Source organism: Gastrolobium bilobum, unplaced genomic scaffold, assembly GCF_033153095.1.
Source record: "Gastrolobium bilobum isolate Gb01-03AN ecotype WA unplaced genomic scaffold, APGP_CSIRO_Gbil_v1 utg12420, whole genome shotgun sequence".
NCBI classification, from domain to species: domain Eukaryota; kingdom Viridiplantae; phylum Streptophyta; class Magnoliopsida; order Fabales; family Fabaceae; genus Gastrolobium; species Gastrolobium bilobum.
Genome location: NW_026895837.1, coordinates 33272 through 57105, shown reverse-complemented (window position 1 = coordinate 57105; position 23834 = coordinate 33272). Strand labels below are relative to the sequence as shown.

The window sequence follows — 23834 nt, the reverse complement described above, 5'->3', positions numbered from 1 at the left end:
GTAGATGAACGTTGAGGCGGTAGAACCGCTGAAAATATCTAAAAATTTCTACTTTTTATTTTGTTTAAGGTCAAAATCTTGAAGAAGCTCAAAGAGTAAAGGTATAATAATTTCTTGGTGGTAATAATAGAAGAAATAAGAGGTGGTAAATTTATTAGTGTAAGTAGAGGTGTAAATGGACTGTGTTGGGTTAGATTTTGACTTAAATAAGTCAAGCTTATATAAAATATTTATGTCTAACATGATCTATTAATTTTGTGTATGCCCAAAATTATAAGTCTGGTCTGACCTATATTTAAAAAGTAAAAGCCTTTGACCTAAGCCTGCTAGTTTGTTTAAATTAGATATTCAATAATTAAAAATAATTGAAGTAATGTTATTTTATTATTAAAATAATAGTTTTATATATTTTATTTAAATTAAATAATATAATATAGGTCAGTCTGTAGTCTTAAAAGTCTGGCATGTGAAAAAAAATCTATAATCTACTTCCTAAATAAATTTTTTAAAAAATTTGAGTCTATTTTATTTAATTATATGTATTATGTCAAGACTAACTTTATATAGACTAGGTCGTAGACTAATGTTAGACTACATACTCACTTACGCCTGTAGTGATAAAATATAATTTCTCTTAAAATTGAAATAATTCAAAGTTAAATTTACAAACATCCACCCAAACAAACACACACACAATGTAACACACTCAAAGCACTTCGAAACTAGGAAGATCATACAAAGTATCGACACTTCAAAAATTCTGATGTGTCGTGTCCGACACTCACCGACACTCCGACACTTCTTGCAAAGACTCAAAAAAGATTCAAAAGTTATGTTGCGTTGCAATTTGAATTCCAACTATTATATTCGTTAGATTACGATTACGATTTTATTGAGTTTAATACAAACATTTGAGATGTATTACGTTTCTTTGCAAAATTGATGGGTATTATAATTTTAACTTAATTTTTTTTTGTTAAATTATTGAATACTAAATATAATATACACTACATAAATTAAAAATATTAAATAATATCAAAACATGTCTTAACGTTTCAAAATTTAATATTTTTTAAAATTAACGTGTCAGAGTGTCGTATCATGTCATATCTCGTGTCTCGGGTCAGTATCGGTGCAACATATCATGGTCTTGCTGAAAAATCAAGTAATCACGAAAACTTTGATAAAAGAAGCTTTCACAGATATCTATTTGTATCCTTTCTTCTTCCCACTCGTTTCATGTGTCACCTTTAGAAAAGATTTAAATATTTATGACATGTCTCGCATTCTGCATTAGTCTCATAACCGACTCAAAGACATAATTAGGATTTGGTTAACTACAAATAATAATAAAATAAAATTTTCATATTTGCTGCTATTTAAAAAAAGGGCTAGATTTCTTTAAAAATATTCTTTAAAGAAAAAAAATGGCAAAATTAGAAGGGGGAATAAAATGTGAAAGAAAAAGGAAGAAAATATGGAATAGTGTTAACTAATTTGTAACGTAACGTCCTGATTCCGATGCTGCAATCACGCCTAAATTTCACTTCCGAAAATAGAAAAATCTCATATTTGACAAATATCAGATACGAAATTGAATCCGTGACCACTAAACACTACCATTAACGATTCTCCCAATCTCTTCATTGTTCTTCTTCTTCTTCCCAACCCAAAACAAAACAACTACAATAAGAAAAGCGAAGGCTTTCTTTCTTTCATTTAACAATTTTCCGTTCAATTTCAAAGCAAAGCCATGGGTCTCAAATCCCTCTTCAACCGCAACAAGGATCTCATCCCATCAGCCACGCCCTCCCGATCCACGTCACTCTCCGTGCGTTCACGCGCTCATCTCACGGCGGAGCTCGAACAAGTCTTCAAGAAATTCGACGTCAACGGCGACGGCAAGATCTCCGCGTCGGAGCTAGGATCCATCATGGGAAGCCTCGGCCAACCCGCCAATGAACAAGAGCTCGACAACATGATCCGCGAGGTCGACGGCGACGGCGACGGATGCATCAGCCTCCAAGAATTCATCGAGCTCAACACCAAAGGCGTCGATTCCGATGAGGTTTTGGAGAATCTGAAAGACGCGTTCTCCGTTTTCGACATCGACGGCAACGGCTCCATCACGGCGGAGGAGCTCAACACGGTCATGAGGAGCCTGGGAGAAGAGTGCTCGTTGGCGGAATGCAGGAAAATGATCGGCGGCGTCGATAGCGACGGCGACGGCATGATTGATTTCGAGGAGTTCAAGGTGATGATGATGATGGGTTCTCGCCATGATACAACGGATAGAGTTAAACCTGAAAGTACTTGACACATTCTTTGCCTCTATTCGCCATTATCATATCCCATTTCTTTCTCCGTAGGGAACATGCCAAAGTTTAACCGTAATCGGTTGAACGAGGGCTTTTGTTTATGCTAATGACATATAGATTTTAAGGTTTCGGGATCCAATTTGTATAACGTAAACAGTAAATCCATCGCTCTTTTTCATAATTTTTGGCGTTAATGTTTGTCCCAGATAACTTTTGTTTTTTTGTTTTCCCATCTTAATGTACATAAATTATTCTATTTTCTATTGTTTGATTCACTATTTGTTGTTTTTTTATGGAGAGAATAGTTCGTATAATTGAACAATTTAGAATTTCAATGATACAATCACCTATATCACAGAAAATGGATATTTGAAAATTTGAGAACAATACCAAACTCGTTTGTAGCATGTCATAACTTCCTAGAAATTGGTAAAATTCTTTTAAAAATTGATCATGGTTGAATTCAACTTTGTAAATTTATACAAAAAATTTATGGAATTATAAATTTACATGACCTCGATTTGTTTTTGAACCAGATTAAGTTACTATTTGCATCATCTTCTTTTGAAGCTAGAAGTTACTTATAAACAGAAATTAGGTTAAACAGATTTTGAGAAAAACAATTTTAATGAAAAGATTTTTTTTTATAATAAAGAAAAAAAACTAAAAGTCAAAAACTCCTACGAAGAACTTTTTTTTAAGCTCTTATCAGCTTTTTTGAATTATGTGCATTTTTTTTAAAATGAAAAGCTATATAAATAGAGAGAGATTTCTTGATATATGTGCTTTTAAGTAACTTTTAAGCTAAAAATTTATGTAATCATCAAACAGCTTTTAGCTTCTTTTTTTAACTTTAGCTTATAAGCAGTTTCTAACTTAAAAAAAAGAGATGATCCAAATAGGCTCTAAGATGTATGTTGGATAATATAGAATATATAATCGATGTATTATAATTTTTAGAATTAATTATTTTAATATTTAAAGAAATAACATAATTACGTACTTCATCTATGTATTACTAACGTGTTTAAAAAAAATGTACCAAGTTCAAAATGATGTTGAACAAATTATTTAGGGGGTGTATTGAATTAGGATTTTAAAAGATTATTTTTAGATAAAAAAATTCTTATAGATTTTAAAAGACTATATAGAATTGTAGTGACTTCAATTAAGATTTTATAAGATTGAATTTTAAATTTTTTTAATAGAATTTATAAGATTTGAAAGGACAATATGAATTTATAAAAAATTTAAAAAATCGTATGGATTTTTAACTAGCATTCAAAATTACAAGAGTCAATAAAAAAATGCAATGATATTAATAAAAACCAAAACCTAACATAATTTTCTCAATCAGTAATTTAATGTCCTACTAAGCAGCAGCTCTCCACATACCTATACTAGCCCTCCACGCGTTAGCATCTTCTCGTCCCTGCTCTTAGGTTTAACAATGGGTTGAAAATTATTTTCTTCATTTAGTATTAGAGCTATGCATATATAATTATAAGATTCATAGTTTTTTGTATTTATTAAAATAATTCAAAATTTGCATATAGAACCTAAAGTTCATGATAAAATTTTGCTTGGAATTTTTTGCTATTGATCTTCGAAACTTTGTGATTTTTTTTCTACGTGATGATAGTTTTTTAACCATATATCATATGCATATTTTCATTGAGTATTTTAATAAATTTTCGAATATGAATTTTTGGGTTTTATTACATGAAACTTTAAAAAATTTCTTGAATTATTTTCAATTGATTTTGAAAAATAAGTTTCTAATGATATATTGACACAAAAATTGTTTGAGATTCTTTCCTATAGCGAAGAAAATTCGTTCATGAATGCAGTGTTACGTAACATACGGTTCATATTATGAGAGTTTCAATCTTTCTTTAAATCGATATTATTTTATTGATGTAAAACAAAAATTGGTTTGGGGGATTTTGTTCTCCTCTTATTTTTCCACTATTTTATATTGTTTTTAATACAAAAATTATATCTTTTTGTGTCAAAAAAATTGCGACTCATAGCTTAAAAAATCATTTTTTTATCTTCCAAAAGCTTTAAAAAATATGTTGTTTTGAGATTGTTTATGGGCTTGCAATTTCTTATGTTGCATGAGAAATTCAAGTTTTCATACAGAGAGAGAAAGGGATGGGGTCCACCTTAAAGAAAAAAATAAAAAATAAAAAAGTAATTAGCATAGACATCGAAGTGAGAGTGGTAGGAGATGAGGCTTCTCGTGCAATATAAGAAGTCTTTTCCGCATTGTTTATATATTAGAATCTTGTTAGATTGTTTCCGGGCTGTTTTTGTGATGAAAACCGCTCAAAAATCTATTGTTTTTGAGCTTTGACAAAGCTTTCATGGCGTAACCCAGTTTCAAGCGGGTCGATCCGCCAAAGGAAGAAGAAGACACTGCAATTGATAAATCTCAAGAAATTCTAAGGTTTAGGGTGAGACTGTGATAGAGGCATTTTACTTATACTTCTCATTAAAAAATCTCACGAAGTATGCACTAATAGAAAATCCACTAAAATTGTCATATTTTTAAATATCACAAGATTGTTTTTTCTTTGTTTAAAATATTGATTCGATATCACTGCATTTGGACAAATTTTAAAATCCTAATCGAATACCGCGTGACCTTTTTTTAACTCTTTAAAATCTTAGTTGAATACCAATAGATATTTTTGTCAAAAAAAATTCATTAAAATCCTTTAAAATCTCTATCCAATACAATCTCTTAGTTCCGGTGTGTTTTCTTTCTTTATTTATTAGTTTTATTAATAATTATTTGGTTCTATTGAACCGTATAATGATACCTCAAGGGTATGCGCTCAGAGATATCCTATGGATAGGTATCTTGGTTGGCTTATAGCCAATATCCCTATCACTGCGCACAAGCAATGAGCTTATAGCCGAGATGTGGGTGTGTGCACAGTGTGGGAAGAAGTAGTATATAAGTTCAGAGTGTGTACCTGGGGTTTTTAACCTCTTATTTATAAGAGTTACCTCTTGGGCTTGTGTAGATCTTTCAGTTGTAGTAGGATTTAACTTCTTTTCTGTAGGATAGGGACACTATCCTTAGTAGCCTTATTGTTTTATATTGTTAGGATAATTGAGCAATTATACTTTAAGGGATCCTTGGGTGGGTGGTTAGGATATGGAAATATTCCATAACAGTTGCCCCCCAACCCGGAAGTTCGGAAGCTCGGACTGCTGGGGTGCCTAAGTTTGATTGATAGGTCGACCCTACCGAGGTACTATGATCTTGCCTTGGGTCTGGTGCGACTACTTCTTCTTGGTTTAGCTTTTTATATTGGCTTCTTTTCTCTTGAAGTCTCTGAGTGGTGAGGCAGTATTGGCCTTTTTTTGACTTTGAGCTCAACTTATCTTGCCGGGGCTCTTTAGTTTTGACTATGCTTATAGCCAGTCTTTTATATAGGCGTTCGCCTAAGTTTTAGGATGGCATTTCGTGCCTCCTTAAAAATTAACCTGACTTTGCACTTCCTGGCTTTAAGTGTCGTGGTTCCAGATTTGGCTCGGTTTCGCATACCGAGATCTCTTTTAGCATGGATTTTACCTTTTGCAAATGTGTATTGTACTTTAGGGAGCACAGATTTTCTTACTACGACTTTCCTTTTTTGGATTTGACTTGCAGCCTAAATCTTAATTTTGGGAAGGTCTTTCGTGCCTTCTTGAACGATTAGTCCGGCTTCGAATACCATGACATTTTTTGTTTTTGACGGACTTGGCTTCTTTTGCCATAGTCTTAGATTATTGAAGGACGAGTCTGCCTCCTCGATTTTAAGCCCGGATACGTATATCGTGGCTTTTATTTTGAGTCTCGCTTCATTCGCAATGGTTTTTTATTTTGAGGCCAGTCTTTTAGGCCTTTGTGGCCAAAATCTTAACGACTTGGCTTTGTTGTTGTAGTCTTAAGTTACTAGGGCAGTTTTTTGCCTTCTTCATTTTGAGCCCAGCTTCACATACCGTAGCTTTCTTTAAATTGACTTGGCTTTTGCCTTGTCTACATTTTTGAAGGCAGTATCTTTGCCTTTCTGATTTTAGCCCGACTTAACGTACTGTGGATTTATTGTTGGACTAGACTTTTTGCCATATTTTGTTTGAGCCCGGCTTCGCATACCGTGGCTTTCTACTTTAAGCAACTCCTCATTAGGGACGACTTTTAAATTTGAGGCTGACTTGTTAGGCCATAAACTTTGTCATTTGGCTTTGTTGCCAAAATCTTGAATATGAGCTCGACATCATATGCCGCCTGGATTTTTATTTTATCTTAAATTAGGGTGTGATCATTTTCTAGGATCACGATCTCTCCAAATTCGTCTTCTCGGATTGGGGTGTGATCCTTTTTGCTAGAATCACATTTCTCCAATCCTATCTTTCTTCTTCTTCTTCTTTTTCGGATCGGGATGTCATCCTTTTGCTAGGATCACGTCTCTCCAATTTTGTCTTCATTTTTATCTTAGATTGGGGTGTGATACTTTTCTTAGGATCACATTTCTCCTTTTCTGTCTTTATTTTGATATCGGAGCCTGAAGCTATGGCTTAGGCTGAGTTGAAGTTCAAGGCTGAGACCGAGCTTTAATTTTGAAGCCCTTCACTGGGCTGAGTTGGAGATCAAGGCTGAGATCGAGCTTTTAAGCTCGTAGCCCTTCGTTGGGTTGAGCTCAAGGTCGAGGTTGAACTAAAAAATTTGAAGCCCTTAGTTGGGCTGAGCTCAAGGCTGAGGCCGAGCTAATAAATTTGAAGCCCTTCACTGGGCTGATGTCGAGCTTTTAATTTTGAAGCCCTTACCTGGGCTAAGTTGAAGCTCAAGGCTGATGCCGAGCTTTTAATCTTGAAGCCCTTCGCTGAGCTGAATTGGAGCTCAATACCGAGGCTGAGCTAATAAATTTGAAGCCCTTAGTTGGGCTGAGCTCAAGGCCGAGGCCGAGCTAATAAATTTGAAAACTTGAAGCCCTTCATTGGGCTGAGTTTGAGCTCAAGGCCGAGGCCGAGCTATTAAACTTGAAACCCTTAGTTGGGCTGAGTTGAAGCCTGATACCGAGCTTTTAATGTTGAAGTCCTTCATTGGGGGCTGAGCTAGTAAATTTGAAGCTCAAGGCTAAAGCCGAGGTATTAAACTTGAAGCCCTTAGTTGGGCCGAGTTGAAGCTCAAGGCTGATGCCGAGCTTTTAATGTTGAAGCCCTTCGTTGGGCTGAGCTCAAGGCCGAGGCCGAGCTAATAAGTTTGAAGCCCTTAGTTGGGATGAGTTGAAGCTCAAGGCTGATGCCCGAGATAATAAATTTGAAACCCTTAACTGGGCTGAGTTGAAGCTCAAGGCTGATGCCGAGCTTTTAATTTTGAAGCCCTTAACTGGGCTGAGTTGAAGCTCAAGGCTGATGCCGAGCTTTTAATTTTGAAGCCCTTAACTGGGCTGAGTTGAAACTCAAGGCTGATGCCAAGCTTTTAATCTTGAAGCCCTTCGCTGGGCTGAATTAGAGCTCAATGTCGAGGTTGAGCTAATAAATTTGAAGCCCTCCACTGGGCTGAGCTCAAGGCCGAGTCCGAGCTAATAAATTTGAAGCCCTTAGTTGGGCTAAAACTTTTTCCTTATGATTTAATGACCTCCAGGTCTTCACTTGCTCCATCAAGAATTGCGACGACGATAATCTTTGTCAAATCGTCATTTGCTTGGATCTAGAACTCCATTTTAGAGTCTCTCGGAGGATTAAAAGCCCCTTTTGCTGTAGGGTTTGTCTCCTCATATATATGTGGTTTCAGCAATTTTAGCGCGCGCGAGATAGCCTGCCATTTGGGGCTTCGTACTATGCCACGCGTGTCCACAATGGATGGGAGTCGAAATTTGTCGATTCTCAGAGACGGCGCCAATGTTCGGTTCTATTGAACCGTATAATGATATCTCAAGGGTATGCGCTTAGAGATATCCTATGGATAGGTATCTTGGTTGGCTTATAACCAATATTCCCATCACTGCGCACAAGCAATAGGCTTATAGTCGAGACGTGGGTGTGTGCAAAGTGTGGGCAGAATTAGTATATAAGTTCAGAGTGTGTACCTGGGGTCTTTAACCTCTTATTTATAAGAGTTACCTCTTGGGCTTGTGTAGAACTCCCAATTGTAGTAGGATTTAACTTCCTTTCTGTCAGGATAGAGACTCTATTCTTAGCAGTCTTATTGTTTTATATTGTTAGGATAATTGAACAATTATCCTTTAAGGGATCATTGAGTAAGTGATTAGGATATAAAAATATTCCATAACAATAATAAAAGGGGTTAATGTAAAAGAACTTGAAAATTTATAAAAAAATAAACTCAAGCTCAAATGATCCTGATATGTAACGCATGTGAATTTCACACACTACATGAAAAATAAGTTTATCCGATGAATTCAAGCATAAAGTCATTTAAGCTATAACACAATTTAAAAATTATTTTCTTTACTAGTATATACGTCCGTATATTTATATTGACAATTTAATTTATCTCCACTAATTTTCCATCATAACGGTCATGAATTTTATCTCTATACACCTGCCATGATTTTATACTTTTCGTCTTTCACGAGGACTCCTAACTAGCACAAGTCTAATTACAAAGCGGTGCCAGTGAGACAATTTAGCAAGTATAATTTTGAAAGTATTTTTTTTTTATTTAAATAAAAATGTTTATATTTTAATTTACCATTTTCGTTTATAAGTTATTTGTTTGAGAAAAAATAACAATAAACAATGAGAAAAGTGTTTATCTTTTTAAATGACTCACTCTCATAAAGAGGTGAGACCCACATCTTTAATTTTTTTTGTCAACTCTCTCTTCTTTTATCTATCTTTTTCTCTCTCTTAAAATAACATAACTTTACATCATTTAACATGACACACAATTTTCTCATAAACAAATGAAAGAATGTTTGCCCTTTTTAAATAACGTAATTTATATCATTTCATTCTCACAAAAAGTAAGAGGCACACCTTTTTATTTTTTTTTGTCCACGTTATTTTTTTTCTATATCTCTTTCTCTCTCACTCATAACTAACACAACTTTAACACAAATTTTTCCCATAAACAAACCAACAAAAAAAAATTGAAAAGGGTTGAATACGATATCGTTTTGGCTGATATTGTCTTCAAGAGCAGCGAAGAGAGGGGATTGGGTTATGGCTACTTCGAAGGCAGTAATGTCTTCTTTGACCCACTTGCGTCCGCTAACATGCGCCGCTTCGGCATCAGCATCACGACTAGTGCCGCAGCCACCTGACCTGATAAAGTGGGTAACGAGAGAAGGTGGGTTCGTGCACCGTGCTGTGAAGATAGCACAACATGACTCCAATGGTTTTGGTCTGGGACTAGTCGCTAAGGAAGAAATCCCAAGGGGCAGTGACCTTATTGTTCTCCCTCACCACCTTCCCTTGCACTTTACCTCTCAAGACTCTCTCTTACTTGAATTGGCGCGCCAAATTCCTGGTATTTATTTTTTTATTTTTTCTTAATTAAAGATATGATATGCATTTTTCACCGAGTCATACAAGAGAAGTTAAGGATGTGCTTGAAGCATCTAATTAAAGCATAGAGAGCAAGTCAGAATTGCGTTTGATGTTAGAACTTAGAAGTGTATCATCAATCTTCTAAGTTTTCAATATCACCAATAATATTTGGCTATAATGTAATGGTAAAACCTATAAGATAGATCATAACAAATATAAGTCCTTGTTTACATATGTCAGTGTTGTGAGTAAACTATTTTATATTAGCACGTAGACATCTCTTTCCTACTCAGTATAATGAGGCTCTACTGAGTTTTCAATGTAAATAAATTGGACACTATGGTAGCATTTGGCAGAGGAACTATGGGCGATGAAACTGGGTCTGAAGCTTCTGCAAGAAAGAGCAAAAGTTGGATCATTTTGGTGGCCATATATCGGCAATCTCCCAGAAACATACAGTGTGCCTATCTTCTTTCCTGGGGAAGACATAAAGAACTTGCAGTACGCTCCTCTTCTTCACCAGGTACTATACTCTAGAATTACATAAAGCCATTTAGGACTGATGAAACAATAGAATTTTTCATTGTCTCAGCTCGCCGCAGACTACTAGTCTAAGAATTGATTTTGTCGATTTTGACAAGAGAAATGAGCATACCATACCTTGTTGATCTCCAATATAAAATGTTGCTCTAGCATCATATAGTATATAACTATATACTGATAAATTTTGAGATGCATTTCTGTTTGTCTCTTATATTTCAAACTTTCTGGTTTTGTAAAGTGGATATATAAAAATCATTTGAACTGCCTAGCCAACATATTTTACTCTGCCAATGCATCTACTTTTGTTTTGCTGTTGGGGACATGAGAGATATGCACTTTGATTTGAGCCCTTTAGCTAATACTTGAAATCTTGAATACATATCTGTAACCAACACCAGAAGCTGAAAATTGCCTGTCTTGTCATCTATCAAATATTTTGAGTACCTTGCTGACCTGCAGTACGACAGTTAATAAAATTCGATTTCATGGGGCAGGTAAACAAAAGATGCCGGTTTCTTCTTGATTTTGATCGAGAAGTCAAGCGTGCCTTAGTCAGTCTTACACCAGATAAGCATCCTTTTGGTGACCAAGAAGTAGATGCATCTTCTATCGGATGGGCGATGTCAGCAGTCTCATCTAGAGCATTCCGGTTATATGGTAACAAGCATCCAAATGGGGTACACACCGACATACCCATGATGCTCCCTCTAATTGATATGTGCAATCATAGTTTCAATCCCAATGCTAGAATTGTTCAGGAACAAGATACTGATAGCATGAAGATGCAAGTGAAGGCATGTTTTCTCGTACCCTTTCCTATATACCCCCTCCCCCCCTTTCCCCAATCATGCTTTTTAAGAGACAAATTAAATCTGGATTTATCTTTCCCGGGGTAATTATTTCTTTGCTTCAGGTTGTGGCTGAGACAGCAATTAAAGAAAATGATCCTTTATTACTCTGCTATGGCTGTTTAAGCAATGATCTTTTCCTTCTTGATTACGGATTTGTGATACACTCAAACCCATATGACTGTATTGAGCTCAAATATGATGGTGCTCTTTTGGATGCTGCAAGCATGGCAGCTGGAGTTTCTTCACCAAGCTTCTCGTCACCTGCTCCATGGCAGGAACTGATCTTATCTCAGTTAAATCTGGCTGGAGAAGCTCCAGATCTCAAGGTTTCTTCCATGAATTTCTCCACTCCTATTTAATTATTACTATTTTTTTCAAAAAAATAAAATAAAAATAAAAACAAAATCAAACTACTACTGCAGTTTACATAAGTGTCCTGCTGTTTTGGATGAGCTTAATGTATATTGCAGCAAAGATTTAAAGTTTACTGTGTTGATGTGTCAATATCACATCCAATTATTTTTTGTCTTCCCTTTTTCCCACAGTTCGTAAATGCCTTTTTAGTAAAATATTGGCCAAAATAAATAACAACTTGCATGATAATTTGATGATCTTATCACAACAACCATAAGGTTTTCCTCATCCCACCCATAGCACAAGTTCATTTATTTGTTTTGTTGTAACAGGTGAGCTTAGGTGGTCAAGAAATAGTAGAGGGCCGCTTGTTGGCTGCATTGAGAGTACTCCTAGCAAGTAATATGGAAACTGTACAGAAGTATGACCTCGACACACTCAAGTCTTTAGATGCTGAGGCTCCTCTTGGTGTTGCAAATGACATAGCTGTATTTCGTACCCTAATTGCTGTGTGTGTCATTGCACTGGAACACTTTCCAACCAAAATAATGGATGATGAATCACTGTTGAAGCAGGGTGCTTCTGGTTCAACCGAGTTAGCCATTCAGTTCAGAATCCAAAAGAAATCTGTGATTATAGATGTAATGAGAAATCTCTCAAGGAGGGTAAAGCTTCTCTCATCAAAGGAAACAGCGACTGCCGAATGCTAAGTGATAGTGAACACTTTGTGATTGAGAGTATCTTGTTCCTTTCCCCACCGCCTACATCTTCCTTTTCCTTCTTCTTTCATTTTTCTTTTAAAAATGGATTTCATTTTCTCCCTTTAATATTCTCTTGCCTCTTTACTATCCTCTTGCTTTATTTAGCATCCTGCATGTGTTTCCGTGGTTTGGCCATCTTTTACTGAACTATTAGAATCTACTATTAACTATAATTATGTTTTCTGTCAAGTTAGTCCTGATATTTTACTCTTACATTGCTCAATTCCATTGCACTCAATCATTTGATATATGAATTGTTAGTTTTCTACTAATTAAGATGAAGCATGAAAAAGTATTAGAAAGTCGTCTTCTCTGTAGTGAGAAATATTATGATGTTAGAATATTCCAACGTTTGAGCATTGAATATTTTGTTTTGAATGTTTAATCTTTTAAGCGAGAAAGGTAGTTTAGGAAATAAAATGTCAGCAACTACCGATGAACAAATAATAATTTAAAATTTTATAAAATACAATTTGATTTGACTAACAGATTATTAACACGTGAAAATTTGCTCTTAGTCATTTTAACCAGCAATTATTATTTATAATCTATTCTCTAAATTGCATCAGCAAATTGGAATGTTTTGTAGTTCAGATTCATACTATGTGTATACTGCAGCTGAACAAATATTAATAAAAAAAGTTACACTTCGTCCTTCTCTCTTTCTCTTAGTCTCACACGAATAAGACGTGGATGGAGCTTGATATTTTAATTTTTATTGACGTGGCATAAGAACGTGTGTTGCTTAACGGTGATGTTCCGTGTTAGATTCAATCTTCGTTCAGAAAAGGAAGCAGGTTGGAAATATCACACGCCAAGAGAGGTCCAACCTCTCCAAATTTAGCCACTACAACCGAATCGCTGCCTTCGGACGAGGCTTAAATCCGCATAGTTAGTTACAAGACCTCGTGACACACAGAAGGAACAAAAAAAAAAAAAAAAAAACTCTTGGACCAAAAAGAAACCATGAATTGCATGTTTATATCCGTTGTGACTTGCATATACTCGATTACGGCTAAAGGGGAAGACCGAAACCATGAATTGAATTAAGTCTTTTGCAAAATCACATGCACATGGAAATTATTTTAATTAATTTAGAGAAACCATGTCCCAAACTTTGCCAACAAAAACATGAACAATTAAGAAAGTCCACAAGCACATAGAAGCTATAGAGTAGGAACACAAAAATTATAAGAAACAACATATAGAAAAGAAAACTCGGAGTATCTTATATATATATATATTCATATATACATACACATGTCTGTATCCATCTAATCTAATCTAATCTAAGAGTTACCAACTAAGATAGCCCTCTCTGACAATCCCAAGGGTGATGGGGAGCGAAGCCTGCTAACACGCCTCATGTGTAGCTGCAGTGATGGGTGCTTGATTTTCTCTATTTCTTGCTTAATTTTGATCACTTGGCTGTGAACTGCAAGACCCATATTGGCCTCTCTATCACTTTTGCTTATCTGCTTCTCGTTGTTGCTGTTGCTGTTGCTGATGGTAGTGCTCTTGTGCTCCATCTTCTCCTGCAACGTCTGAAACAGAAGCTTTCCCCTTTCAGGAAGAAAATTTCACTGAAATTGTTTGGTCTTAGGAAAACCTATTGAAGGATATATATATACCCCGGATGGAAAAATTATATCAGATTTTCAAAGAAATTAAATAAGGAAAATAATCTTTTATTTTATTTTAAATAGGAAGTTTATTCAGGGCTCCTACCTTCTCCATTTGGATGGATTTGAAACAGACATTTGTATCCATACCTACAAAAAAAAATATTATTGCAAAAACTATTTTTTCAGTTACTTTAGATAAGATTATTTATAGTTATTTCAAAAATTGTATCGTTTTGATTAATGTTGGGTGTTTTTATAATTTTAGGTGAATTAATGAAAGATATTTCATTAAAATATATATGATAAAAAAATAAACAAAATTACAGAAACATCATTCATTGATTCACCTAAAATTATCGAAACACCCTCATTAATCAAAACAACGAAATTTTTAGAATAGCTGTAGATAACCTTATTAAAATGGCTATAAAAATATTTACCCAAATATTATCATACTATTATAAGATAACTTCCTAGTTCCTACCAAAACGACCACCTTCCATATATTGATATATTTTAAATATATAAATGACCCATTTTATGTTGCTTTCATTCCTGTTAAGTGTTAAATACCAACACAACCATGATTAACAAACTTCATTCTTTTCACCTATGTAATATTGATTCAACGCCAGATTTCCAGTATGCAATCATAATTAACAAATCTTATTTTATGGTAAATTGGCAATGCTACATATAAGAGTTAAGAAAATAAAAATCCATATTCCATATTTTAAGTTGAGATCTTTTTAGATTTGTTATATATATATATATTCATATATATAAATTAATTGGTATATTCTTTCTTTAGAATGGTATATGCAATATTTTATTATTTATTTTTTTGGTAACAAGGTATATGCAAAATTAATGTGATAAAGAAGGATATAGGTGCAAGGCCTTTTCTTTAATTTTAAAAAGAATTAATGTAGGTATCTTTCAAGCTCTCAATTATTTAATTATGGCAATAAAATTGATCACGATCCTCGATCTATATTACGTTTTTGGTAGCTAAATACAACAAAAAAATCAATCACGTAAGATTGGGATTGAAAGTAGATGAAACACGTGGAGGAAACCCGTCATGTTTAGAATGGAAATGATAGATATCAATCCATTTAATATTGATGACAATGAAAACTCAGCAAATTTCACATATGTTTCCCATCCACGCTTAATAAGCGGTTCCTTTTCAACAGGGAGGAATGGTTTCCACGACATAAAAATGCTTCAAATCAAACTTGTACCACTCTCCATCCATTGCCAGGATACCTAAAAACGACAAGGAGGGAAGCCACCCCACCCAATAGAAACTAAACAGGTCTGATTCATTCAATTGTATTTTATGATATAATCATTCTCAATTTGCTTAAACTTTCCTAGTGTTGTTCGGATTGGCAATTTGTTTTCTATTTCCAATATCAAATTGGGTCAAATCATTAAAGATTTTTTCAAATAGTTTGTCCTATTTTATATTCCTTGGTGCCAGCAACTAGTAATCTTAGGCTGCCAAATCGGTAGTGCCGCTATGACTCCCAAAATTCTTTGTTATTTGTGAGGGCTTAAATTAAATTGTATGGTCTATTGCAACATTCATCAAATTGTTTAGTTAATGATTCATAAACGTGTAATAGGTTCATTTGGGAGACCAGTCAACTTGAAAAAACTTTGTAAAAGAAAAACAAATGGGTAATAGATAAAAGCAGTTGACCTACATAATCAAATCACCTGTTCTATCCAACACTTGCTACTGAACCTTGACCAAAAGCACTGAACCATCATTTAGTTCACTTTGACTATTTTTAGTTTAGTTTTAACATCCCTAACAAGTAACAAATATAAATATTATAGTAGTTTGTGCATAGGACACTTATATTTGTGTTTTAATGGTTATATCTTAATATTTACTTATCAGATAATTATTTTGGGATTGGAAGGAAATAAATTGGAAAAGTATCGTAATAGCATATGAAGGCTCGTAAGGAAATAAGCAAAATTGTCATATACTTGTATCGGTATTAAGTCGACTAATACCGGCTTGTACTGTAAAGAACTTTGGGATACATCACTTCAAAAGCTAGTTCAAAAGATGAGAGTAGTGTTTTAAAACTCGGACCGGTCATCGAACCGGTCAAGGTACTGGGTCACTGGTTCAACCGGTTTTACTGTTCACATATTAAAAATATAAAAATATTACTTATATTAATAAAAATTCACATAAGAAAACTATCTATGAGCTTCAAAAAATAAATTGGTTTTCAATGATAGCAAATATTATATACTTCTAAGTTTCTAGCTCTAGACCGTTGAGATGAGATCATGAGACCATCTGTGTTTATCACCACTTAACTTCATGAGATCATTATAAGATGCAACTAAATTACATAAACGAACTACACTAATCTAAAATACCTTATTATTTTCACCTTACTTTTAATCATATTCATCATAAAATATGAATATGATTTAATTCAAGAGTTCTTATCAACAAAAAAAATTTACCAAAAAAAAGAAGAAGGAAAAATCGGTTTAACCCGAGTCAACCGAGTCGTCGGGTCGCCGGGTTTCAGCCGGGTCAACCGGTCCAATCCGGGCTGACTGCATAACCGGTCTAACTACCCGCTCGGACCGGGGAACCCACCGGGTCACCGAGTCCCGGGTCGACCGGCCGGTCCGAGCCGAGTTTTAAAACTCTGGGTGAGAGTGTCCAAAGTCTTATAAACTCCACATTAGTTGCACATACAACCAATGTGAGACTATATATCTCAACATGCCCCCTCACACGAGACCCATTGGGCTAGAAGCGTGGATATTACACAGGTCCAATTCTTGATTTACCTTTTTGTACTTTTATTTTAATTTCACTTTAAAGTGGGGGACGGTGAGGATCGAACTTGTGACCTTATAGTCAGTCAAGCTCTGATATCATGTAAAGAACCTTGGGATACGTACCATGTATGAGATGACATAAAAATATAATTAATATATTATAAATAACTAATTAATAATTTTAGTGCCTTTTGAATAATTTATATTACTTCATCTTCAAATAGTCATCATTGATATGTTTAAAAAATTGTGAACTTTAAAATTATGTCAAGTAGTCAAGTGGTTATTTATCTTTTTTTATTTACTCCTTTATTTTTGTTAAATTGAATAAAAAAATCAAACTCTATTTGGAATAAAATATATGTTAATTTTTTAAAAAAAATATTATAGCATGTGATTGAAACCTTATACGTATTAATTTGCATATTTCACTTTTAAGTACAACATATACTACCTTATCTAAATACAGCATAATAATTGGACAATTAAATTATAGTAGGAATTTAACAATGATAATAGCAAGAAAATAAAGATGAGAATCAGAGATAGGCGGAGCTAGTATAATCTTGAACACGGGCAACAAAAAATTCAAGAGAAACTGAAAAAATATAGAAATTACACAAGTTTAGCATGGTATGAATATTTATTAAAAGGTGGGGATGTCTATAAAAATATCACTTTGTCTTAATTTAATTGAGATTTAATTACCAATAATTGAAGGTATATTTGATTAAGATTTATTTACATCTTCCTTATACTACAAATATAAATATTTAACGTGTCTGTTATTGATTATATCTTACTATTTACTTATCAGATAATTAAAGGAGATTGTATTTCTTCTGTTACTGGACAAATCAATCTCGTCCTGTACAGATAGAAAACATCCCTGCCAAGTGCCAACATTTTTTTTTGTTTTGTTTTTAAACTATTATGGGATCCACATTTTTTTGTTAGTGCAGGCAAAAATATTTCCCCTTCATGTAATGTAACAAATCTTTTTTCCATAATTAATTGAATTAAGAAAGTAGGATAATTAAGTTAGGATGAGTAGGATAACCATAATAGTATATGAGGAGAATGAGTTTTCTCATGTTAAAATTTGACATAAAGGGTTATGTGAATTTTTTTATGTCTATCTCTTTTATTATTAATAATAATTGAACTTCACTTATTTAATACATGTGAAAAGAAAGATAGACATAATAGGTTCGACTCGACCTCCTTGCAAAGCAAGAGTAAGACTTGACTCGTATTTGTCTTTCCTCAAACACTCATGCAATGGGTTTGAACTGGGTCGGCCATTAAATCATGTGAAATTTTAACATCGACAAGATATACTCTCGTAGATGAGGGCTCGTAATTAAGGAAATAAGAAAAAAGGTATTATATTTGTATTATTATTAATTACTAGTAGGGTTGTGAAATTGATCGACTCGTTGACAATACTTTTGTCCGGTTGGGCTGGCTTGGTATTAACGAAAATTGGCTTAACCAGCTGGGCTAGAAGTTATTCAAAGCCGAATGGGTTGGTCTCATGATTCAAACTAAAAAATTAGTATTACTTTTTTTTTTTTTTAAATCGTCTAAAGAAAATATAGTCGTGTATATTCATTCTTAAATATTGTCAGGCTAAGTCGAACCAACCCAACAGAAACTATTTCTTAGAATACGCTCCAAACTCAACAGGCCTGTGAATAGCCTTCAAAGTTTGGGTTTCGATGATGCAGCGTTTTCTAAACTTTTGACGAGCTGGGCCTAAATTGTCATAATGTAATTAAAAAATGAATATAATAATTTTCTTATTGTAAAAGATAAATTTATCACTATACATATATAAAAGTGTATGGGATATGAGCCCAATTGAGAAGAAAAGAGAAAATATGAGTCATGCATATTTTTATATGTATGTAATAGATAAATTTATCTCCTAAAAAATAAGAAACAATAAACCAAGAAAAAACTTTACTTTTTTTAAATTTATAATCCTTTATGATAATAATATGTATCATTCAATTCCATGAATGTTAAAAGTTCCTGTATTATACAAAATTTTATAACATTTACTATATATGTCAAGTTATCAATTATTCCAAAAACTTAATATATTAGGTGAAATCAAATGTATTATTTTATATTATTTGTATAAATTTTCCGAGTTAAAAAATCATGAAATTTATATATTTAAAGGAGAAAAATAAATATTCACTCTTCCAAGGCTTAAAATTGTATTCTTATGCTTCATCGCTATCTTATTTTCTTTATCTATTCTATAGTTTAAATCCCAACAAACATAACATAAACTAGATTTGTGATCAAATAATCACTTAATTGCATTAAATAGGATAAGCATAAAACTCTTTACATGCTCTCTAATAAAAGAATTGACATTGAATCATCATATTGCCACAAGTTGAGTCGAATCAAACTATATTTGAACATGAATTTTGTTAACCTAATCTACATATCTTGTTGATTTATTCAGGTCAACCTATCAAATTGAGTCCATTTTAACACTCATCCTCGCACTTATGTAGTTATATAAATTTAATAAAAACAAACAATTAATTTTTATATGTATTTTTTTACAGAATAAAGTTTAACTTTTAAAATAATTTTAAATTTCTTTGATCAAATTTGACTTTTGAGTCAACCTAGAATGCTAGTGCCGACCACATTATAAGTTGACCTGTATGAATAAATGAAGGAATAAACGCGTGTTTTGAAATTTACCTGAGATTGAGTACAAGACGAAGTGTTTTCCAAACAAGTTGGCTGTCGTTAAGATACCATTGAGAAAAACTTCTTACATATGTATCCAAAAAAAAAAAAACTTCTTACATATTATTATATCAATGAAGAATTCTTAAATTTGAATAGAAATCATGCCAATTAATATCATGAGTGAAAGATAGATATTTGATAATTTTATTGGTCGGAAATTTAAATTTTTTACATTAGAAGTTAGATTTCAGCCGACCTTTTTCATTCTTTATTATTTATTTAATATTTTTATTTTTGTAAGCTTAGAAGTTGGATCATTTGCACTAAGAATGCATGAAAGAAAAAGAAATAGTGTCTACATTTAAATTTGTTGCATTTAATTTTTCAAATGCTTAATTTAGCTTCAACTAGCATAATTCTCTTATTGTCAAATCCAAACAAGAAAAAGCAACAACTTGATTTATACTTTTGTTATAAAAAGAATTATTTTTGCATTAAATACATGCTTATTTAATTTTTATCAATTAAATTCTTGCCTGTTTAAATTACCTCTGATTAATATTTTCATATGCATTTTGTACATTTAAATAATTTTTTAAAACCGTAAATATTTATATCAGAACTTAAATATTTAAGAATTCAAGCGGTAAAATCAGATTTTAACTAATCAAATTAGAAAATGATATATATTCAAAAGTTAAAACAACACCGCCTACAAAAAGTTTTAAGAATATCTAGATGTTAAATGAATATTAAAAAATTTACAGATAGCCCATTTTAAATATTGAGTTAACAGTGAAAGGTTTGAGTAGTTTAAATAAGATTACAGTGTCAAAACTCAGACATATACAAAAAAATACTAGGCAGTATTTGTTTCAGGAGTTCCGTGAATATTTCCAGTCAAGTGATTTTGAGTTTGTTAATTGTCTACGTTCGGTTCACGGATTCTCAATTTTTACCTATGAATGTCAGTTACCTCTGCTATCCACAATTACATGTTAAAAAAGAAGAAAAACACTGTTCTTGAATGCTACTTTGAACATGGTATTTCTATAAAAATAGAATAAGTTAATGTAGTGATACAATACGTTGACAATATTATTCCTCACAGGTGAGTAAAGTGGGATAGGATATTGTGACACACAAATAATGTTACGCACAGTGTTACGACCACATCTTAATTGTTGATTTCCCCCAATCAACGGTTATCATTTATTGCGAATTAATAATTAATTAATGAGTTTGATTTGAAAAATGATAACCGTTGATTGGCGGAAATCAACGGTTAAGAAGTGGTCATAATATTGTGCGTAACATTATTTGTGTGTCACAATATCCTATTCCGAGTAAAGTTTGCACAATAAGTTTTGTAAAGGGTAAAGGGTTATTTTTAAAAGGATAATTTTGTAATTTCAATAAGTTTTCTCATCAATATTTTATATTCAATCAAACACACATTCAAGAATTTCACTCAATTTTGTTGGTGAATTTTGCCCAATCAAACAACTTTTTTAAAACTTTCCTATCTAACTCATTTTCTCTGCAGATCCCTAGTAATTACATTTGCCTGGTAAAAAAAAATTACCTCAACCAAACACGCCTGTTGTTTTATGTACTTGCCTTCGATTTTCCTTACTACTTTTCGACCCAAAACCGCAGTGAGTAATCTTCCTGGGTGCAATTATGAAAGTGAAGGCAGAGTGCGTGCACGTGCATATTGGAGAGGGAGCGTGTTGTCCAGAGTCAACTTGAGCCTCATGATTCTATAAGGCCGTGTATACTGATGTGTAGACTCCGTAGCCCAAAGGAGAAAATAAACTTCACACTACTAAGTAATGTTCATTTTGGCTAGCTGATCTAATCATACACTCAACAATGCAGTGTCAAGTATTTAATGTTGACTTAACAACACAATGCCAATGCAAAAAAAATAAAATAGTTTGTTGGCGAAACGACACAGAAGCCTCAATCTTAACCTGTTTTCATTATTATATTCTATATATTCCATATCATGACATTTTTTTAATTATTATAATATTCTATATTCCATATCCTGACCTCTTTTCATTATTATATTCTATACGCGTTTGATATGTTAAAGATGTGTACAACCAACAACCAAAATTCTCAAGGTTTTCCATATATAGCTTAGTCTTGGCCACTCTTTCTCTCCACCCTTTATTCTTTTACATCTCCAACTAATCATAGATCATAATCACCGAGAGCTATCCTATTTTCTTCTTCTTTTTAAACTATCTTCTCTCTATTCCTGTTTTCTTTGTTGGTTGTTTGTGTTTCCTTCAATTTTTGTCTTTGCTGTGAGTGAAAATTTAGAGTCTTTGAGAGATGGTTTGCTTGGTATCTCGTTCAGGAAGGGAATTGCAGAGATACAACAACATGGGTGGACGCCAAGTTGTTGGGTGAGTTCATTTTCAGGTCTTATTTTGTGTCTGAGAAATGTTCCCTTAATATATATAGCTCTGCAGGATATTTGTTTAGGCATACATTCATTGAAATTTAAAGGGTCCTTCTTAGTCATCTATAATAGATGAAGATTGATGACTCTATCATTATATTGTTTGTTGGTTTCACTAATTGACTCGGTTATTATAATGTTCTGTTTGCGCAGATGCATACCTTATAGATATAAAGAAGAGATAGATGGCAATATGAACAATGAATTGGAAGTATTAGTGGTTAGTTCACAGAAAGGTCAAGGATTGATGTTCCCTAAGGTACTTTAATTGCTCGTTGAATTAATAGTAGTTCAATATGAATTTTCTTTTTGGTATCCATTGGTTAGCTCAAACATCATATATAATAGTTAACATCCTATTTTTCTGATTAAAGGGAGGATGGGAACTTGATGAATCTGTTGAAGAAGCAGCTTGCAGGGAATCCCTTGAAGAAGCAGGAGTCTTAGGAATCGTTGAGGTATTGGATACTTTTCAATTCTGAAATACTTTAGGCACTTCCCTCTCTAATATTTTCTTCCATTATTATTTGTTTTTTTGCTGCCAAAAGATTTATATTTTATGCAATACTAAAAGGGACTTGGTTTCAAATGATGCTGATATACAATTTTGCTATTCATATTGCAGTGTAAATTGGGGCAATGGAGTTTCATTAGCAAAAGACATGGTATATACTATGAAGGGCACATGTTCCCCTTGTTTGTCAAAGAACAACTTGATCTGTGGCCTGAGAAAAATCTGCGTAGAAGAATATGGGTATGCTCAGGCTCTATAGTTACTTTGCATGTTAATATATTTAAAAATTTGTATACATGCAATTTTGCTTAATTTTCTTTGTAATCACGTTTGCAGATGACTGTTGCTCAAGCCAGAGAAGCTTGTCAGCATTGGTGGATGAAGGAAGCATTAGATATATTGGTTCAACGACTCGTGTCTTCGAAGCAACAAAGAAAATGATATAGCATATATATATAGCTGATTCTTTAAATTTTTAACGAATAAGTTTGCAAGTTGATCAATCTATATAGATAAGAAATTAATAATATTTTGTATCTCTATAGGTTGAAGATTATAGAGAGGATTAATTAGGGAGAGAAACAGAATTGTAGAGAAATATAGAGTTGCTATTTTTATGCAACTTCAATCATACGTACATATGAAAATAATTTCATGATTAAATGATTTAGTTAATTTTGAGCTATTCTATTTTTTGGAAATATTCCATCGGTTCATCACTTCGCGATTAGTCCGATTCGGGGTGGGTCCAGGATTAAGGCTTTAAACCCTTCCCAAAGGTGGTACTGGGGAGGTTCGAACACATGCTCTTACCCCCACCTACTCAGCTCCCATGCACCAACTAAGCTACCACCATTTGGTATTTTGAGCTATTCTCTCTATGCATGTTTATGCATGGTTTATCAAATAGACTCCTAATTCTGCTAACGCTAAATGGAAAATGGGCTTTATGCGCCAAGCAACTAATCCATTGAACAATGACACAAAACTCTCATTCAACCACCTCTAATTTGTTGTTTTGTGAATATTACATAATTTGGCTTTTTATATTGAACACGTTTTATAGATTTCAGAGCATGAATAGCGTAAAGATATATAAAAATTTATATTTAATTGTAATAGCTTTGATACCATATTTATTTCAAAAGGTTAAACAGTCACAGTTAATTTTATATTTCCGTAGACAGCACATGGAGATGTCATACAAATTATTGAATTTCACTAAAAAGTATCTTATGACTTATGAGCATCTAAAATATATATAAAATAGTTAAACTTGCCTTTCAGTTTTTTTTTTTTTTTTTTAATATAACTTTCTCAATGT

At 33.2% G+C, this 23834-nt stretch overlaps 3 protein-coding genes across 6 annotated transcripts; all 3 read left to right on the top strand.

The window, feature by feature from the left end:
- Positions 1-1584: 1584 nt before the first annotated feature.
- LOC133296298 (probable calcium-binding protein CML25) lies at positions 1585-2555 on the top strand. The gene has a single exon (XM_061495257.1). The coding sequence runs from the start codon at positions 1754-1756 to the stop codon at positions 2315-2317; it is 564 nt and encodes a 187-aa protein (XP_061351241.1). The 5' UTR covers positions 1585-1753; the 3' UTR covers positions 2318-2555.
- A 6951-nt stretch (positions 2556-9506) lies between these two features.
- LOC133296297 (uncharacterized) lies at positions 9507-12523 on the top strand. 2 transcript variants are annotated; one of them, XM_061495255.1, is made up of 5 exons: positions 9507-9813; positions 10190-10356; positions 10871-11170; positions 11290-11553; positions 11914-12523. In XM_061495255.1, exons 1-5 carry the CDS (start codon positions 9507-9509, stop codon positions 12289-12291), a joined length of 1416 nt encoding a protein of 471 aa, XP_061351239.1. In that variant the 3' UTR covers positions 12292-12523. The 2 variants fall into 2 exon arrangements, with proteins under 2 accessions (XP_061351239.1, XP_061351240.1); XM_061495256.1 differs by having other exon boundaries at positions 9674-9813; positions 10180-10356.
- Positions 12524-12719: 196 nt separating this feature from the next.
- On the top strand, positions 12720-23138 carry LOC133296294 (nudix hydrolase 17, mitochondrial-like). Of its 3 annotated transcripts, XM_061495251.1 has the most exons (6): positions 12720-12744; positions 21865-21940; positions 22150-22255; positions 22371-22454; positions 22622-22750; positions 22847-23138. In XM_061495251.1, exons 1-6 carry the CDS (start codon positions 12720-12722, stop codon positions 22949-22951), a joined length of 525 nt encoding a protein of 174 aa, XP_061351235.1. In that variant the 3' UTR covers positions 22952-23138. The 3 variants fall into 3 exon arrangements, with proteins under 3 accessions (XP_061351235.1, XP_061351236.1, XP_061351237.1); XM_061495252.1 differs by lacking the exon at positions 12720-12744 and having other exon boundaries at positions 21728-21940; XM_061495253.1 differs by lacking the exon at positions 12720-12744 and having other exon boundaries at positions 21897-21956.
- The last annotated feature ends 696 nt before the right edge of the window (positions 23139-23834 follow it).